The 21,243-nt window shown below is 39.1% G+C and overlaps 1 protein-coding gene across 1 annotated transcript in view; it reads left to right on the top strand.

Annotated features, from left to right (window-relative positions):
• The window catches only part of LOC148481203 (vomeronasal type-2 receptor 26-like), a 173,549-nt gene extending 160,192 nt beyond the window's left edge, over positions 1–13,357 (top strand). The window contains exon 4 of the mRNA XM_088453817.1: positions 12,429–13,357. Within this exon, the coding sequence (XP_088309943.1) occupies positions 12,429–13,357 (929 nt within the window). The remainder of the gene's footprint in view (positions 1–12,428) is intronic.
• The last annotated feature ends 7,886 nt before the right edge of the window (positions 13,358–21,243 follow it).

The raw sequence follows: 21,243 nt of genomic DNA, 5'->3' as shown, positions 1-21,243 counted from the left end.
TTTGTCTTTTCCCAACAAGCCATGATCACACATCTCTATGGATTTTATTGTGGTTTGCTGATTTCCTCTGGTTTTATTACTGTCTGGGTGGTGATGGATTGTGTCAGCAAGATGGCTCCATTTGTTTCATTAACCAAGCTTCCCAGAGTCAAACATTCTGCATGATTATTCATCCAACATATTTTCAGGTTACATGGCTTATAATTGGATATTGTGTCAAACAGAGGCACCCAGTTCATTGCTCAGTTTGGTAGATAATTTTGCTCCTCATTAAATATTAACCTCAGTTTATCTTCTGGAGGACTGTCACCAGTGCTGGTTCAAGGTTATCAAATGAATGAGGTTTATAAGTTTTTAGATTCAAAAAAGGTCCAAGGTCAAGTACATTTCCTTGTCCATAAGAAAGGATATGGGCCAGAGACGAAGTCTATGGTTTCTGACAAACATCTACTTGCACAAATTCTGAAAAAAATATCCTGGGTCCTGGTGTCTCCCCTGCTTGTGCCTTAACTGGTCTGTGTATCTGGCGACCCTTATTTTGATAGAAACCTGAATCTAGTATCTACAAACTGGGAGCTATTTTATATTTATAGCATTAGCATTCTTTAGTGAAAAGTTACCATATGCAAACTGTTATATCCTGCTCCAAGTGTTTATCAACTCTGCTATCATAGTTATTATCCACCTCTGCTATTGTTTGCAAGCTGCACCTGCTATTGCAGGGATTGTCCATCTCTGCCTTTGAATATTATTGCAAGCTCATCTACCATTCACAGTGATTGTTATCTCTGCTGTTGTACATATTTGCAACTTTAATCTCCCATACACAGTGATTGTCCACCTCTGCTATTTAACCATATGCTACTATATATTATCAGCCATTAAAACCATCAGCATCTGAGTCTTGAGAAAGCCCCAATGATTTGCTGGATCAAATGTTTTGATGTCACCCTGCAGACTACCTTGGTTCCTTCCACAACTTTGGTATATGTTGGGAAATACTTAGAACTTTGTGCTGAGCAGCCAGGAAAGAGACCACTAGCAGCCACTGAAGGCCAGTGTGAGTTCCACTCCTACCTCCAGCAGCGGCCACTTGTAGGGAAAAACAATGGCCATTATGGAGCTTGGCGTGACCACACAATTTCAGTGATTTGTTTACTGCTCATCCCCTTGGTTAAAAATAGGATACTGGCTTTTAAACATTGAGGTAACTTTATTCTCCGGAGATCATATCGTAAAGTAACTCTGTGTTACACTGGGATTCCAGTGTTAACAAATTAGATATGGCTGTGTACTAAGTAACCGGCATGCCTGCATTATAAGTGAGGATTCTGAATTGATTAACAATTGATTTATGTTATATAAACAGATACCCCACATTACAACTGTGGAACTTTGCATAGAAACTAAGTAACATTTTTATGTGGCCTGGAATCCAAGTTGTGTAATAGGAAATAGATCATTTATATCTACTTTGAAGGTGTTAGGGCTGAGACATTTTTCATATGTGATTGTAAAGTGCTGCTCCACATGTGTGTGATAATTGGTTTTTACATTGTATTGTTATTGTGTGTCTATGTCTTTTATATTAAAACCATATTAGTACATTTCACCAAGCCTCCTGTTTATTAATAGAGAGCAAACAGATTTGTATATTTTATTTGTGTGTCACCAAATATTATTCAATGGCAAGTGCAGTGATCACTGTATTATGACTTATTTGTTTGAGATTATATTTCTCCAGGGTCAAACTAGACCCACATTCCTTGCAGCAGGTATTGAACATATTTTTTTAACATATTTATTTTACTACAACTGTGCCAGGAATTACAGTGATTCACTGCTTTATGTGGTTTCAACTGTTATTGGCAGAATACCTCTGTGGCGTGGCTCTATGGATATTATACAAATACTCTGGTGTTTCATAAAAAACTCTTGCATGTTAGATAACCAAGAGGCATTATCACATTAATTCAGCTACCCCTATGTATTATTAGGGTGACAAAAAATATTGGAGGTAACTGTATTTTTGATAACAAATGCAGTTCCCATAGAAGTCTGTATTTAAGATTATTATTATTATATATCAGATTTACATAAATTTTCTTATTAGCGCTCCCTGTCTCCCTGTTTTCGTTTTTTGTTTAACATACCCAGAGTCAGCCATTCCTTTATTTGAGCAGATTTTAGATCATATTGTACTTCATTATCTGGAGCGCCCTGCTGTGTGTTTTTTCTTTCCCCATAGAAGTCTGTTTGGATTGTGACATGTCAGATCAAGCTCTAAGAATCTTAGCTTTTTTCAAGCTTGCCTTCCGATATTTATAGTTGAGCCTGAACTTGGAATAAAAGTGATTACATAAGCAGTCAGTTTACTATTTAGACATCCTATCAGAGCCAGGGCCCCTTTTGATTTTCTTCACACATTGCCTTGATAATTATATGGCAATAATAAAATAACTTTATGAGAGCTTTGTGGGGTTTTGCAAATTTGGATCCAATAGCTTACATTTAGCAATGTATGAAAATTGTAATTTGACAAAACATATGCCAATCCACTAGAGCCTGGTGGTTTTAAAGCAAACAATTGTTTAAACAATGTGTTAGATTTTGATTTTACTGGACAATTATAGTAAATTTTTTGTTGGTTTTCTAGAACCCTTATTTAATTGTATGCATGGCTGGTACCAATAAGGAAATACAATGGAAAACAGGTGTACCAAACAAAAGTATTTTGTGAAGTCAAAGTCTTCCCATATGCCACCTATCAGCTGAAGGTTCTGAACCTGGCCAAATGACCTACTATATTACTTAAATAAATACTACCAACCTGAACCTTAAATAATTGACATTGAACCTTACATCATACTTTAATAAGAAATAATGAAACAGAAAATTGTGGTAAATAAAATTTGTAACAATTATTCTAAATAATTTGAATAAAAAGAAAATCAAATGAAGGTGGCAACAAAAAAATTCACCCTTCAACTGCTCTATCCAGTGATCACAATACACATTCTGCAGCCTGAGTTGCACAAGTATTTTTCACACTCATTAGTTCCCCCATTAGCATTGTGCCCCTAGTCACACCTCCATCAAATACCAAGGAACAACCTCCTGTCATGTCCAAAGTGGAATGTGGACTCTGACTGGGTGCAGGGAAGTCCTTGCAAGCAGTTTCCTGAAATTGGAATGTGGCTGGATGAAGGGGATTCCTATTCATGAATGTCTCTGCCGTAGTTAAAGAAGCTGAGGACAGTAGTCCGTATAAAAGTAACTAAAAGCAAGCCCACCAGGGAATGCAGAATGCCACCTCTGGAGCAGCTGATGTGCAGGAACCCAGTACTGGTGCTGGCAGAGAATTCTGGTGTAGAATACTCTATAATGTAATACAAGCAGCAGTGTAGGTCACCAGAACTGATATGGAACAGACCAACTGGCAGTGACACTTTGAGGTGGAGCAGGAAGCAAAATAATTCTGCAATAGTGTACTGCAAACTGGAACACTGGAACCAAATGACATTATGGAGCACAGAGAACTATCACACAGACTAGCTGGGTAAGATGTTGCAACTCTAGAAAATGAAGGAAGCCCTTTATTACCCAGTGCTTGGGCTGGATTGGCTGACAAAGCCCACTGAAAATCATGCAGACTGGCTTGGGTCATTCCTGTCATGTGACCAGATCCAAGATGGTGGCAACCATCTCCCTGCACCATCAGCATAGACTCCCAACCACCGCATCTCTGCCATGCCAGAGACCAAGCGTTGCTGCTCAGGAACCTGCTCACCCACACAGCTAGCCGCAATCAGCATGCACAGCCTCTTCACCACAGCAATGTAACCAGCCAGTTAGTATGTCTGTCATGACTACCAACCACAAAATAACTGTTTAGTCTGAAATAGCCCCACACCCTCCACATGGAGAGGCACACTGGCAAAGGCACCCATTTGATTTGAGATGTGAAATCAGATATGAAAATAGGCAATTACAGATGATCTAAGCTTCATTGTTGCTTATGAGTCGTGCCACACATGGCGCGAGACATCTTCCCGCAATCTGGCATGTGCAATAGTGTCTGCATTCAATCCTATGGAGATGCTCTCCCATGATCAGGGTTGTGCGACTGTGTCTCCATAGGATTGAATAGAGATGCACTCCTGTGATCAGGGATGCATCATAGCATAGCGTGGCACATAGTATGATTCGCAGGCACATTTGTGCCATGATTGGCAACAAACTAACTGGGCAATCTGTAAATGTGTTACCTTACACTATGGCTTCAGTCTCGCCAAAGAGCCCCTACTTGCACGGCAGGCCATAATCGACTCAACAACACTGAGCATCTTTCTCACCCAATATCTGCATCTTATTCGCATTAATAAAACAACTGGAAGCAAAAACCCAATTTTGCTAGATCACACTGATCAGTTTTATGTCAGACATTTATACATAATTCTGTGAATGAGCCTGAATATCTAGAAGTGCTACGATGCAGCATCTGCAGCTTTTTCTTATGCCAAGTTCTGATGTGCTGTCTCTGTGACTTTGTACATGTTTAAGCTAATACCTGTGCAATTAAAGTTGCAGCCCAGTATCTCTAGTGCAATTAGTGTATATTTACTAAAGTGTGGGTTTTTTGAAGTAGAGATGTTGCCCATAGCAACCAATAAGATTCTATTTTACATTATCTAGCACCTTCTAGAAGATAAGTTTGATTCTGATTGGCTGCTATGGGCAACATCTCCACTTCTAAAAACCGACACTTTAGTAAATATACCCCTTACAGTGGTGTTTTGCTGCACTTCTGTGATGCAAACAAATTGCAGAATTGAAAGAAAAATGGAATGCTGCACCTCTCAGAGAGTGTTGTATTGTATGATGTTTAGATATTAATTTTATGAGGAGACATTTGTACAAAAGCATTCATCCAATAGCTGCATTACCTAGTGATCACAAGACATATGCAACTGCCTGAGTTGCGCAGGCAATATCAACCACTTACTGATCGATTTGTGACCCAAACAATAACTCCATCAGTTGATTTGCATGTACTACCCTATGCTAAATAATTTATCTGCTGATTATAATTCCTTTGAGCCAAGCCCACAATGATAATAGAATACAGTATGACATTAAAAGGAGAAACAAATCACACAAACAAGAAAATTGCCTAACCACATGGGCAAAATCCATAGTTCCCAACTGATAACACACCAGTAAAATCAGCACCAAAGCTCCGAGCCCTTCAAACTGACCCAGGAACAATGTCCATCCACAAACGTCCAGCAAGAGGCCAACAGCTGCCATTCCCACAAAATCTGTCAGGTAAAACTGGACATTGGGCCTGATTCAGACCCACTCGCGAGCGGCTGTCCGCTCGCAAGTGGGTCGATGTTAAGGACTGAGCATGTGCACGACGGAGGGAGCTCCGTCGTGCGCATGCGCCAGATGCGACGAGCGAAGGAAAGTCCTTCGCTCGTTGTGTCCGATCAAAGGGGGCGTGCTGTCAATGTTGATTGACAGCACGCCCCCTTTGGTGGGCATGCTGGGGGCGTGCCTCCCTGACAGGGGCGTTCCCACGGGAACGCCTCCCGTCAGAAGCCGGCCCACTGACATCACTAGTGATGTCAGTGGGAGTGATTTTGGCTCTGATAGAGCCAAAATCACTCCGGAGCTTGCGGTTGAAAACCTCAACCGCAGGCTCCAGCTCGCAAATTCGATGGTCGCGATGGTCTCGACCATCGCGACCATCACAATGCACGCTTGTATAGCCTGTGGGTGGTGACCCACAGCTATACGAGCGTCCAGGAGGATGCTCCATGAAAATGGAGGCCGGCCCTCATTCAGAGCATGCGCTCTGCTCAGAGCGTACGGCTCTGAATGAGGGCCATAGACCATAGCCTAAATATTAGAGAAGTCCACGGACCCCCATGTTTTGGTTTTGGTTCTAATTCCTCATCGGGTTTTGGTTTGGCAAAATCACCCTCAAGTGTTTTGATTTGGATGTGATTTTGGTTTGGTTTTGAATTTCTTTAAGATCTATAAAAATCTATTTAAAAATTGGAAAAAACAACTAAAATCATGTCATTTGGGCCTGTTTACTTGCAATCCAAAACCTGAGGTCAGTTTTTAAATCTGAGATCTGAACTGATATCAGTTCTGAACTGGTAGTTGGTTCAACTTGGAACCCCAAAAGTATTCCAAACTGGCACTCGATTTGACTTAGAACCCTTAAGTTTGGGTCTGTTCGTATTTCAAGAAAACCAACCACACATCTGTACTAGTTAATCCACATCAATGTTATGGCTCAGTTTATCCACATAATACAGTAAAAAGCCATCAGATCCTCAACAACTAGGAATCTGCCTCACCCAATAGCCATACACCCATTGCCCAAGGTAGTTCTCCCCTAAAAAACACCACCAACCAATTAGCACAACCTCATTGATCAGTGGCCACACCCAAAAGAGAATGAAACAATGCCAGCAAAAACTACACAACCAATGTATAGACACCACAGCAAGGTAGTGCGCCATGAGACTATACACCAAATAACACACAGAACTCATTGAGAATTCACCAACAAACATACCAGACAAATAGAAAAATAAAGGTTGCATTGGCTTTAGAATCATGATGTAGTTTTATGTGGGTGATGACTTGCACCAGACAGAATGATAGTGGATCAGTGGATGTGCAGATAGGAAAAAGTAGCTCAACCAAATAGCTCCTCAAAGTTTAAATGAAAAAAAAGTGTGGAAATGTTCAATATTTAAAGCTTTTGTCATGTGATAAGTTTTCTGAAGGGTTAATTGGTGTCTCTGTATGGGATGGAATAAAATAACAATATACACTACATTATGTGCACAAAGGTTGTGAAGGTCTGGGTTTGTTGTGGACCCGGGGTGGTGACAAGAGCAGACACAGAAGCAGATTTAAATAAAAAGGTGGAGTTTTTAATAAGTGGTTTAGCAGACATGGGAATGGCAAAAGAAAAAGTCCAGGTTTAGCACTAAAGTACATTTGGCAACTGTGGTGAAGCAAATGGGAAAATGTCCAGATAGTGACAGGCAGGAAATATCCAGTATGCAGGGAGAGCTGTAATGAAGTGCAGGCAGAGGTAATGAAGTCCAGCTGGGAGTTAGAGTGTGAGGCAAGGTGCAGGGGGACAGCAGGTAAAGGTACTCAGGCAGGGGAAAGATAAATGGAGGGTGCAGGGTGAGTCCAGCAGGTTTAGAGCAGGCAAGGTAACAGGCTAGTAGCACTTTCGGGCAGACAGGTAAGGCACAGGTACTCTCTCGCAGCTGAGAAACACGTTGCACTGGCAATGAATGAAGGCTCTGGACCTTCCTAAATACTAGGTGCTGCGCTGTGACTGGCTGGAAAGAGCACATGACCCACCAGGATTGGACAGCTTGAATCACATGACCTGAGGCAAGATGGCGGCACCCATGCCAAATGGAACGGAAACACCACCATGCCTCACCAGGCCGCAGTGACAATGTGTCCGCATAGAACCATGCGCAGCCAATGTCCCTTGCCAAACACCAGCACTGCTGCCAGAGACCCCTCACCACAATGACCTCACAGGTAATACCCAGTGACAACCATGCAGAGAAACCCTGGCCATGACAACGGTTAAGTGCTATGGCTTTTCACTAACCTTATATACACTCATAGTTGTAAACAATGTATAACTGAATTAGCTTTCCTTAATATTCCCAAAGAAAAGATATAGTGGAAATCCACAATATAGATGAGTCTTGATTTGCATACTCTTATACCCATTTTACTCTGGTGCTTAAACCCGGGTTATTGCAGAGTTAACCCCGGCAGCTCCATGGTGTAAAAGGGGAGAGGGTTTGATAACCGGGTCGAGTGACCCAGCAATCCAACCCAGGTACATAGCAGGGTTTAATACGGGCTTAGCCCGTGAAACCCTGCTGTGAGAACAGCGCACTCCGGGTCACGATGACCTGGAGTGCACTGCAAGCTGGCCAATTGGTCCAGGTTCAGTGGTGCTTGGAGATGACATCATCTTCATGCGTCCACTTTCACGCCAGGAAAGCCGGGTCTATGTAGACCTGACTCCATTGTGAGCGCCGCTGACTTGGGAATAACCCGAGTCGGCGCGGCCTAAATTCTGGGTCTGATCCGGATAGGAACTCTGTTCCAACTCTGGGTCAGACCCGGAAATTTGGTGGAAAAGGGGTATAAGTGTCTGTATGAAAATCATTAGCCTTTTAAGATAACATAGATATATCCCTTCCCTATAAAACGTTTTTGACCTCGAGACTGCATCTCCATTGAGTCTGAATGAATACAATACTTACAAAATTTTTATGCAATGAGGGCTTTAGTGTTGGTAGACGATGATTTCACAACCTTTTTATAATAACATTTTTTCAGTTTCTTTTTCACAATATTTTTTTTTTAAGTTTATATTTTTTGTTTGATTTTTTGATAATTTAGTATTGTCTTTATTATGATTATTATTATGATTATTATTATTATTCACTTTAGGTGAACCAATATGTCTCTAGTTCAACTTCATTAATTTTATGTCTATGTTTATTCACCTATTGAGCCAGTGTTTATGGTTGCCATAATGTTTATGGTAACAATATTACATATATATATATATATATATATATATATATATATATATAGTTATTTTGATTTAGGTGTGGTTTCAGTCGTATCAATTAATCTACTTAATTTGGGTTCTGCAGTTGAATTATTAGAAAACTATTATCAGCCTTGTATGGGGAGCATGATGACAATTTCAGTAACGTGACATTCCACTTGACTGCCTGTAAGATGGCATATCTATTTCAACATTGGCTTACTGACTTTGAAAGTCCTACATGACCAGGGTTCAAAGTACCTGAGGCAGGTTCTGATTCCATCTGCCCCACTCACTTACTTTGATTTGTAGATGAAAGATGATTAGAAGTACCTATAATCTCCCTAATTAATTTGAGGGTTGAATTTTGCAATCCAACTCTATGCAATAGGCTTCCTCACAGTTTGAGAGGCCTCTAAATCAAGAAGTCTTCATAAACAGACCCAAGACTTACGTGCATACTCATGCATTTCTTTATTGTCCCTTTTGTTCCTCAAATATAAAACCCAAATGTTTAGTTATTTTTGTGTTTATTTTGTATCACATTTTTTTAAATGCAAATGTGAAGCAAGTACATTATTATTATTATTATTATTATTATTATTATTATTATTATTATTATTAAATATAATAATAATATTATTATATAAATGAAAACATTGGAGCCATTTAAGGTGCCCATTTTCATGGAATATAAGAAAATGCAATGGGCACTGACATTTTGGTTTCAAAAAAAATTTATTACTATTGGCCCAAAAATAATTAGTAATGTGTTAAGTGTCATAGTGTTTCAGAATAAAAGCAGCACATACACTACAGGTGTGTTCTTATACACCTAGGGGTAAATTTACTAACAATCGAGATAGGTCGAGATGACCATGACGGGTGATTTATTGATTTTTTCCCTTCTTGCAAATTTACTAAAGGCAAAGTCGGGTGAGTTAGAGAGAGATTTCTCTCATCTCACTTGTAAAACTCGGGTGAGATAGCAATCTCAAATCAAATCACCATCAGGGCAAATCTGAAGTACTTTCCACCTAAAACATACATCTCTAAAATTTACCAAAAATGAGGATGACAAGCTCGGGAGAGATAGGAGGAAACTCTCTGTCAAAATCACTTTTCAAACTCTCAACCCCCTGAGCTTCAAGATGAATATTTCTGTAACTTGAAAAAATAGTGATAATTTGTAAAAAAAAGAAGATGTGAGGTCCACCCCCAAAACACTAACCATCCTCGGGCTTGTCAGCCTGTCCAGGTTCTTAACATTACAAAGAAAAAATGTTTAGGGATCCCCTGTAATGTAAGAACCAGCACAATGCAGCAGGGACAGAGCTGGTTTTAAATATACAGAGCAAAAAAATGACGTGAGGTACCCAATATATTTATAACCAGCCCTGGACCCTATCTAATGGGGTATTGATGCCACAGGAAGGGGAGTCCTTTCACCAGGCCACCTAGGTGCAGCATCAGCCCTGACCATTAGCTAGTCCAGGCCAGGGATCCCTGGGGAGTTGGTGATCCCCCAATAAAGGGGTCACCTTCTCTAGGGCACCCCTGGCCTAGGCTGATAGCCCAGTGCTATCCCCGCCACCCCAGGGTGGTGGGTGGCAGATTGATTGTGTTTGGTGTAGTGTAAAAAATAGATTTATCAGCATTGTCTTTACAGTGGAACTACAAGTCCCAGCAAGCCTCCCACGCATGCTGGTACTTGGAGAACCAAAAGTACCAGCATGTGGGGCTTTAAGGGCCAACTGGTACCTGTATTTCACATGTAAATAAATGGTTAAATAAACACACAACACACCGTGATAATAAAGCTTTACATACATACATACATACATACATACATACATACACATACATACTCACCTGGTTCCAGATGTTCACATCCACTTGTCAACGTAAAGTATCATATCCTAATTACCTGTTAATGTTAGCCACCACTGATTGGCTGGCAGCCCGCGACTGAAGTCTGCTCATTCCAACGAAGAAGCATGCAGTTAAATTGTATAAGGGAACTGCCTTGGATTTCTGCGGAGAACATCGTAGAACATAAAGGTGAGTATTGGATCTTTTTTTACAGGTAATTCGAAGGGATACTTTACATTGACAAGTGGACATGAACATCTGGAAACAGGTGAGTATGTATGTGTATATATGTATGCATTAAAGCTTTATTTTCACAGTGTGTTGTGTGTTATTTAACCATTTTTATATAGGTGAAGTACAGGTACCACTGGGCCCTTAATGCCCAGCATGCTGGTACATGTGGTTCTCCATGTACCAGCATGTGGGGGAGGCTTGCTGGGACCTGTAGTTCCACTGTAAAGACAATGATGACAAATATATATATTACACTCCACCAAACACAATCAACTCATCACCCACCACACAGGGGTGGCGAGGATAGCCCAAGGCTATCAGCCTAGGCCAGAGGTGCCCTGAAGTGGGTGACCCCTTTATTGGGGGGGTTAATCAACTACCCAGGGATCCCTGGCCTAGGATGACTAATGGTCAGGGCTGATGCTGAGGCTGGGGGCCTGGTGAAAGGGCACCCCTGGCTGTGGCATCAGTCCCCCATTAGAAAGGGTCCAGGGCTGGTTTTAAATATATGGGGAACCTCACGTCATATTTTTTTCTCCGTATATTTAAAACCAGCTTTGTCCCTGCTGCCTTGTGCTGGTTCTTACATTATAGGGGATAACTGCTCATTTTTTTCTCTGTAATGTTAAGAAGCAGAACAGGCTTGCTAGCCCAGGGCTGGTTAGTGTTTTTTGGGGTGGACCTCACGTCATTTAAAAAAAAAAAATTCTAATTTTCACAAGGGTTAAAAAACACAAGCAGCAAGCACATATCTCACTGATATGTGCTGGCTGCTAGCTTGGGAGAGATTTGCAGAGAGAAAACACTGCAATCTTGGGTGAGTAATCTCATGCAAAACGAGTTACTCAGGAGAGATATCTCATTCGGCTTCACCATTGGCAAAATCGTTTAGCCTCAAATTGCCTGTTGGTAAATTTGGTAAAAGAAAAGGGATTAAATCACCCAAATTTTGGCAAATTCAATCGAGATAAATCACTATAAAAATTGGGACCATCTCGAATATTAGTAAATTTACCCCTTAGCCTCAATATGCATGGAGAAACCTAATCCCAGGGTGTGACACCCCCTAAACAGCAATAACATGCCTGCTTTACTGCTTCTACTCTCTGGTACCTCCCTAAACAGTCCCTGTCTGTTAATCACATTGCGGGTAAAAAGTTACTGCAATCAATTACGGTAATGTAATTTAATACATGTGCAGTGCGACTCAGATGCATTGTTCATATTGATGATAATTGTACAACTGTAAAAGCAGCAGCATAGTCTACTTTTCCAAATCCAGCCCTATAAATATACTGAGGTAGATGGAATAAAATAAAAGCTATATATAACTATTTCTTAAAAAGGGAAAGAGTATTCAATTTATAAAATCAGAATATATCTCTTATGGATAGTTTACTAACAAAGCATTTAAAGGCCCCCATACTGTACAGCAATCGTGCAATTTGCAATTGATTGTGTATAAAAATCTTTCCATTTTCAATCAATTGTAGATTGCAGAATTGCCACAATCGATTGAAAAAGGGAAAGATTTTTATACACAATTGATTGCAAATTGCACGATTGCTGTACAGTATGGGGGCCTTAACATGTTCACTACCCAATTTAGGGAGCAATGAAGAGAAAGTAAGATAACATGAGCTAGAGGGACAATGAGAATAACTGTGCAATAAATAATTAATGTCACAATTATCGACAGATAATGAAAGTTGTGTGAAATGTGCTGATACTGAATGGCCTAATGACACAAAGAACAAATGCATTGCCAAGGCTCAGGAGTTTCTATCATATGAAGTTGACCCTATAACCTCAGTGTTCTCTGTCACATCTCTATTATTTTCTGTGATAATTGTCTTCATAATTGGACTATTTATTTTATATCAGAATAAACCAATTGTCAGAGCTAATAATAGGAACCTCAGCTTTATTCTGCTCATCTCTCTTATGTTGAGTTTACTCTGTGTATTTCTTTTCCTTGGTCGCCCAGTGGATATAACCTGCATGCTGCGCCAAATCTCCTTTGGAATCATATTTACTATTGCTGTGTCCTCAGTCCTGGCCAAGACTATCACAGTTTGCATTGCTTTTAAGGCCACAAGACCTGGAAGCTACTGGAGAAAATGGCTGGCAGTCAAACTTCCAAATACTTTAGTGCTGATCTGCTCATCTGTCCAGGTCCTGAATGGTGTTATCTGGTTGTCAGTTTCTCCTCCATTTCAGGAGTGTAACATGGACACATATCCTAGGACTATCATCATCCAATGTAATGAGGGTTCTGTGTTGGCCTTTTATTTCATGTTGGGTTACATGGGGTTACTGGCAGCTGTGAGCTTTGTTCTGGCTTTCATGGTGAGGACATTACCTGACATATATAATGAGGCCAAATACATCACATTCAGCATGCTGGTGTTCTGCAGTGTGTGGATTTGTGCCATCCCAGCCTATCTGAGCAGTAATGGGAAACATATGGTTATTGTAGAAGTTTTTGCTATATTAGCCTCATGCATTGGGATACTAGGCTGTATATTTTTCCCTAAATGCTACAATATCCTGATGAGACCTGAAATGGACAGAAAAGAAATGTTGTGCTTGGGAAAAACAATTCCTTATAATATGACCTGATATCCTTTAATAGTTTATTAACATTTTATTTGAATAATTACAGTAATTGTACTTATATAGAAAATATGTAGAAGTCACTATATTTGCATAATTTTTCCAATGGATTCTGTTAACTTAATTGTTTGTGGTTGTTATGCATGTACAGTATATTTTTATAAATGTAATATCTGCTATTTCTTATGGTTTTCCAAACTGATAAACTGATAATAGCGATGAATAATGCACCTGAGTATCACACTCACATATGACTTTAGGTGCATACACACACAACGATTTTTTGAACGATTATCATTAAAAGATATCGTTTAACGATAATCTTTTGAAAAAATCGTTCATTTTCTGAGTCAAACGTTGAACGATTATTGTTCATGCGCGTTCACGTTTGTAGTTTGTAGCTTGTAGTTCAGTCAGACTTGTCAACTCATCGATTTTCATTAATTTAATATGCAAAAATCATTTGTAGTTCATAAAAATCATTCATTACATTTAAATGAACATAGTAAATGAACAACTTTAGTAAACGATTTTAGTAAATTTTTTCAAGGTTGAAAATCGTTTATTAAAATCGTTCATTAACTCAATCGTTGTGTGTGTATGCAGCTTTAGGAATGTAAATGTTATGACAGATACAGTATATCTTCACTGAGTAAATGTATAAATTAATAAACTGACAATAAATAAAATATAATAACTTCAAAATATTAAAAATGGACATGATTCACATACATTAAAATTAAAAAATTTCGCTAGAGATGAGTTTTTCACAAGAACCGAACAAATCCGAAATAAGGGATATTGAGGGAATCCGAGTCCCAGCTCGGGTCTTCCCTCTGAGTTTGGATCTTTCATTTTTTTTTCACAGGAGAGTGAAGGGTGAGTGTGTGGGACTTGGGGCTGTGGAGCTCATTCAGACCCGGTTGCTAAGGCACGATCACTCGCATTTCAAAGGGGCCGGTCCTGCAAATTCCATGATCGCACAGCAAGGCTAATGGATGTCCACTATGTCTTAACAAGTGGTGTCTCTGTGATCGCAAATTAACGAATTCCCACCCCCTTGCCACTCATAACACACATCATCTCCAGGAAGTGTATAAGAAAATCAGTAACATCGAGAGCTATCAAAAGCACTCACAGTTCTTGCGGTAGGGTTTACATACCACAAGCACTGCAAGTACTTTGAGTAAAACAACACCTACTGCCGCATCAAATGACGCTATCATGACCCACCCTTGCTAATTATGGATACCTTTTAAATGTCGTTTTGTGGCCCAGACACGCCTACATTCACACCAACACTCCCCCGTATTCAAGCACCCTCCCCTGTTACCACCCATAAATGGCACATTCTGTCACTCAAAGTAGCGTCCAGTCTTTCTGCTAAGAGCGTGTGATTTCCAATTGCAAATATCAGTTCACGCACACACACTGCGTCTAATACGCACGCACAGTTTGCAACAATTGGCTGCCTGCAAGCAAGCACAGCATAGCGACCGGGTCTGAATGAGCTCCTGTGTAAAAAAAGGCGATTAGTATGCCATTTAGGATGCAAACAGGGAAGAAAGAATTGTAGTTGAGACTAAGTAGGTAGATGTGTGGGTTTGGGAAGAGTGACTGCAGGCATCATTATCAGTGTATGCACCACTACAATTTCTTTATGCACAAGGAGCAGAACACGTCTCTTTAGTGAGAATTGTTTTGGGGTGCAGGTGATGGGGTTTGTCACACACACTGCGCAGTCACACACTGCAAACAAACAGGCTATGCTGTGTGGTGCTATTGATTGTTAAAGTGAACGTGCACTTTTTCTTTCTTTAAGGAATATATCACTGCAATATCTTGTTTGTCACTAGTGATACAGTGTTGACTTTAAGATTACACATCCAAAAAATAGGGAGGGACTGGGCTGCACATCCTAATATTAAACATGATAATAGGTGCTACCATGCTGAGACCTGTAGTTCGCCAGTGAAAAAGAAGGGGGGAGGAGTAGGTGCACACTATAAGCACTAAGAATACAAATGATCAAAATATCTATTATATAGACTGCAATAATAAACATGGTTTTAAATGTAAGGTTTCTTAGTACATGTTTGGCCAAAGATGTTTGCCCACCTGCCACGTCATGGCAAACTTTATATAGGTGGGCCCCTAACATCTTTAATACTGACACACTAATTAATTTATCTAGGACTTACCTCTCATAGGGCCCATTAGATGTGTGTACTGCAATGCAAGGACCCATACCAATTAAAATCACCTGGGGCAGGTAGGAAGAGTGCTAGCCCAAAGTAGGGGTCTGACCTTCAGAATGTACCTTAAATACACACACACTTTCTACCTGCCCCAGGTGATTTTAATTGGTATGGGTCCTTGCATTTCAGCACACACATCTAGTGGGCCCTATGAGAGGTAAGTCCTAGATAAATTAGTGTGTCAGTATTAGAGATGTTAGGGACCTACCTATATAAGGTTTGCAGTGATGTGGCAGGTGGGCACACATCTTTGGCCAAACATGTACTAAGAAACCTTGCATTTAAAACCATGTTTATCATTGCAGTCTATTATAGATATTTTGATCATTTGTATTCTTAGTGCTTATAGTGTGCACCTGCCTCTCCCCCCACATCCAAAAAATACTCTACTGTGTCTGAGCTGCACCACAAATAGACCTCAATCGTAAAATAAATAATATTTTTTTCCTCTTGTGTAAAAGAAAATCTGCAGTATTTTCTAATTAAGTGCATGATGTGACAATTGACACAGCATATATTACTGTTTTGTGTGCTGTGGTATTCCCCCATCATCTGCACCCCAAAACAATTCTCACAAAAGAGACATGTTCTGCTCCTGGTGCATAAAGAAATTGTAGTGGTATCCCACCATCATCTGTACCCCAAAAGTTATAAGTAAAAAATAATAAGTTTTGCTGGTGTCAAAAAACAAGAAATCTATCAATATAATAAAACTGCATGGTAGTGGTAAAAGTCTTATCTCACTGTTGTACTTTCACTTGGTGTGGTGGCAGCTAAGTTGAACAATAGTAGCTTTTCTCCTGTACTGGTGTAAAAAATAAAACCAATCAAGAATCAGTCAATAGAAGAGGAGCAACAACCCAATACTAGGGGGTATATAAACTAAAGTGATAGTTTTTAAAAGTGAGATGTTGCCCATCTCAACCAAATCAGGTTATACTTACCATCTAATTAGCACCTTCTAGAAGATACTAGCTAGAATCTGATTGGTTGCAAAGGGCAAAATCTCTACTTCTAAAAACTCTCACTTTACTAAATGTACCCCACGTTCTGCAGCTTCTGCAAGACATAGTACATTTTCAACATGTAATAAATGTGGTAAAAGGTACATAAACATTAACAAAGAATCCCCCTACCAAGGATCAACAGGGGTATGGGGAAGAGCCCAGGACATTTAGTCCAGGGCTGGTTGATCCTCAGGAGAAGGGACCCCATTTGATTTTGGAGGTTCCCACTATTCCAGGACTTCCAGATCTGGGCTGACTAGTGCTGAAATATTTTACATTATTGCATGGGGCACCCACAATTAATATTATTTGAATTCTAATGAAAGTTATGATTGATTTTATATGTTTGCCTACTTACAAATATATTATTGGTACTACTTCTGGATTAATCAAGTGCATTTTACCCACATATTGCAAGCATCCATAACTTTCACCTATTTACTATGTACTCTTATTATTTTCTAGTGGTCGTTCCTTGGGAACTATGGGTTTAACAGCAAATGCAGAGATATTTCTCCATATATAGGGGTGCATGCTATAGGCCCTCTCTTTGAATGTCCTATGTCACAACATTTAAAAGTACTTTACTATAGTTTCTGAAGACCACTATAATTATGACTTATGATTGATCTAAAATTGACAATCTAGGATTACTTTATGATGATAATTTGAACAAATGTTGCTAAGATTGACAATAAAAATTGTATACAATTAAATATTGTTGAATCACAAAAATTGGTACTGTTTTACTTTGTATCTAATTATTGTATCATTTGATCATTGAGACATTTGCTTGGCTATACAATTAAAATACATTTGTGGTATACATTTATTTGATATGCTTATACTGTATGTGAAATATGTTTTCCTTATAATCTGATACAGTCCACATGTTTGGCTGTCTATTGGTGTGAGATAACAAATTTAATAGATTAAAATATATATTTATTGTGATTATATTTTACTTCCATGACTCTTTTGTGGATCAATATTGTTTCCATAATCTTAATAATCTAGGATATAAATGTGAATCCAGATTTATGTGTTGCTTGTTTGTCTGTCTTGTGGAACCATTATAAAAGTTAAGTTTTATACTTAAATAAGAGTGCCCCACGAAAAGAGATTTCTTTTTCTCGTTTTTTCTTGCTACAGATATTTAATGCTCTTGGTAGCATAACCAGTCATAAAATTCTTTCTCTAATCCTTGTTTGATTATTAATAATAGATGATAGTATATAAACATTATACCGTTACACAATTATCACAACTATATAGTGGAAACTGTGCACACAACAATCCCCAGTACCAATTGAATGTATTGCATGAGAAGAAATTAATAAAATTCAGGAGGAAGCAAGTCAGCCACCAGTGTGTCCAGTTATTTCCATTAATAAGGACACTGTCATGTCTGGGGTTTAGACACAAAAGCCACCTATTTTATGTGGAATATTTTTTTTTGTGGATTATTTGTTTTTATTTTTTCTTTCTCCACTACCAACACCTGTATCATTAACTTCCTCATTAGTACTCAATTTGCAAATACTAACTGACTCTTCCTCTATCCAGGTTTCCCAAGTAGAATTCTTGTGCACTAGGGCTGTTGCTGCTGCTGGGGGTTAATATTCATCACATAGGGGGACCAAGAATATTAGTAGTTTAAAAAAACAAATGACTATGATACAATCATTTGCAGGAAAATTATGTGTCCAATATCTCCCATCAATGTATATGGTTTAAGACCTTTAGTTGAGGTAATGTTACCCACTACATAATTCCATCTTGTTTCCATTTTACCAGAAAAGCAATTCATTGCCTGTATCTGGACATAAATAACATACTCTTGGCCTAGAAAAAGCAATATACCCAAATATCAACTTAAATTAAGATATGTGAACAAGTGCAACTGTTCAAAGTAAAGATTGCATGATTGTGATAGCCTACTCTTTGGGTATACTGCCTTCTACAGCAGCAATATATCACATATAATGTCATCTTAATCACAGGTAGGCTATTCTCGATATCACAGGCTTCACTAAAAGGCATACTGGTATAAACATGTTGTAAAAGCCTTGGAACTTCAAAGTAAAATGGCTTACCCCACTAAGACTCTCCTCAGGATTTGTCATTTTCAGTAATGCAAGTAACATTGTATGAGCATTACAACTGGGTGAATTTCAACACACACAATACCATACTTTGTCCATACAATAAACTTAAAAAAATTATAGGTCCATTCAGGCCCAAAATATTCTGGCCATTTTTGGATTTTAGCAACTGTATGTAGAATATTGCAGCATTTGCAACAACCATTCCATTTCCCATATGGAACAGCAACAAGCTGTTAATAAACACCCCTGCATATGTATAAGAAATCTAGAGCCTCCTACTGAGATATTTTGCCTTTAACAACAACCCATTGTACTCAGGCGGCTGCCAGGTCATAAGATCAGGCAGTAGGTGCTTATACAATACAAGGGAGATTATAGGATAATGGCTGGACAGGGTTGCTGGACAGTTAGCCTGGCTAGCAAACAGGTGAATCAGTAGAATAATCCACACAGCAAGACTTGTAGCAACAGCACATAATCTAACACAGCCAAACATATACAACAATCCATGACATAGAGACTGGGAAATAGCTTAGTCTAGTACAGTTGAGAATATGCTCAGTTTAATGCAAGCTACTTAAACCATTTTAATATGAAGCAAATGTAGTAAGTTTAGACATGCCAGCCTGAGTCAGGTGTTTCCCTTAATTAAACTACTAGAAAAGCTAAAGGAGGAGATGAAACAAAGTGATTCCGCTAAGTATGTTGGATTTGTAGTTCAAGTTCTTTATTTGCTTTGCTGGATCAAAGGAATTGCAACTTCTTGAAAATGGATCACTACATTTTGTCAGCCATGATTCATCCTAGGTTTTAGTAATATGTAATGCTTTCTTTCCAACTGACACAGATCTTCAGAGATGCAAATAACTCCCTGTGTGAAATTGTAAGTTCAATTGGCACATGACACAATAACATCTACTGTTTCAGTTTTACCTGCCAGGAAAAAATTACCTTATCCAATAGACCCACTGGCAATGATGATGAGTCAACTCAGAGCATTAGGGTAAAGCAAAACTTGACATACAGATTTGCCCAGCTAGTTTGTTGCTCCATATGCTATGAAGTGTACCACACAAGCCTGCCACACACCACACCATGAGTCACGCCTCACAGAAAGTTTTGTAACAGCATAGTGCTGGAAAAAGTCATAACATGTAATACAACCTTTTGCAGACCAGGTGTCACTTTTCCTAAACTACATAGCGCATGCATATAATTTCCAATGCATGTTCTGTATCACCACCTGATGATTGGCTGACAGAAGCGGTGAATTGGTACACTGTACAGTATTACAGCATTTTCTATATGGAATCACGAATGTATAATAAAGTGGTAGATGAATGTCTAAAAGTTTAAAATCACTAAGCTCTGTATCACACACTGACTGGCAATTGAAATTGCAGACTTGCGCCAATGTACTGTAAGTACTGTCGGCACTGTCCCAGACTTAGACATTGTAGTGATTTCATTACTTTAGGAACTACAGTACTATAGTAATCGGTGAAGTGTGTAGCCTAGCGGGCTAATGCCTAGTATCACTGCTTCTCCCATTTTCTTGTCCCATGGGTTAGAGATCTTGAAAATATATATTTTTTTATTATTATTTTTAAAATCTTCACTTACAGTATTCAATACAGTACATGTAAAGCACCTGCCCAGTGCTTCAGGAGTCAAATGCAGCGAAATTGGGATTATTGATACATACATTAAAGTGCAAACTTATGTAAATGTTGGCACTGTCCCAGACTTGGACACTATAGTGATTTCTCATGACCAGTTACTGGTAGTGGGCTGTGTTTGAAAGAGAGTTCTCTGCATTACAAACTGACTATGCATTTAAACCACAAACTTGCGTCAATGTCAGCGCTATCCCATCCTTGGACACTATTGTGATTTCTCATAACCAGTAACTGGTAGTGGGCCCTGTTTAAGAGAGAAGTCTCTGCATTACAAACTGTGTGCATTTAAAGTGCAAATTTGCCAACTTTAGCATTGTTCGTGCTATGGTGGCTGTCAGCGAGGTCCAAAGTGTTACAAATGCAATTTCTGGTGCATTCCCAGTGAAGGGGTTGCAATGGGATCTCTGGCATATTCCCAGTGGTGCCGCACCATAGCCATACCCATGTAGCGCTATGCCATGGCATATGGAAGATCATACAGTAGTGGGTCATGATTCACACACAGTGAAAGTAGGATCTCCATATTACACCCTGACTGAAAAATAATAATAATAATAATAATAATAATAATAATATTATAATTAATAAATTAAAAGTTTAACCTTCCAGGTTTCGAACGCTGGAAAAGGGTTGTACAGGCACCTGCATGTAGTGGTCTGATTTCTAACCACTACACTACAGATGTCTGCAATACTGAGGTTGTACCTGTCTTGAGTGTGTCATACCATTTGTCATTGTAGATGTCAAGATGGCCAATCTTGTTTTATTAGTTGCAATGCTGCTATGTGTAACTCCATTACCTGCCTCTGTGCTGCTACAGTATACAGTATACCATACTAC

Source organism: Taudactylus pleione, unplaced genomic scaffold (assembly GCF_031769625.1).
Source record: "Taudactylus pleione unplaced genomic scaffold, aTauple2 ptg000592l, whole genome shotgun sequence".
In the NCBI taxonomy this organism is placed as follows: Eukaryota; Metazoa; Chordata; class Amphibia; order Anura; family Myobatrachidae; genus Taudactylus; species Taudactylus pleione.
Note: the sequence above shows the minus strand (reverse complement) of the source record. Positions and strands in the feature narration are given on the sequence as shown.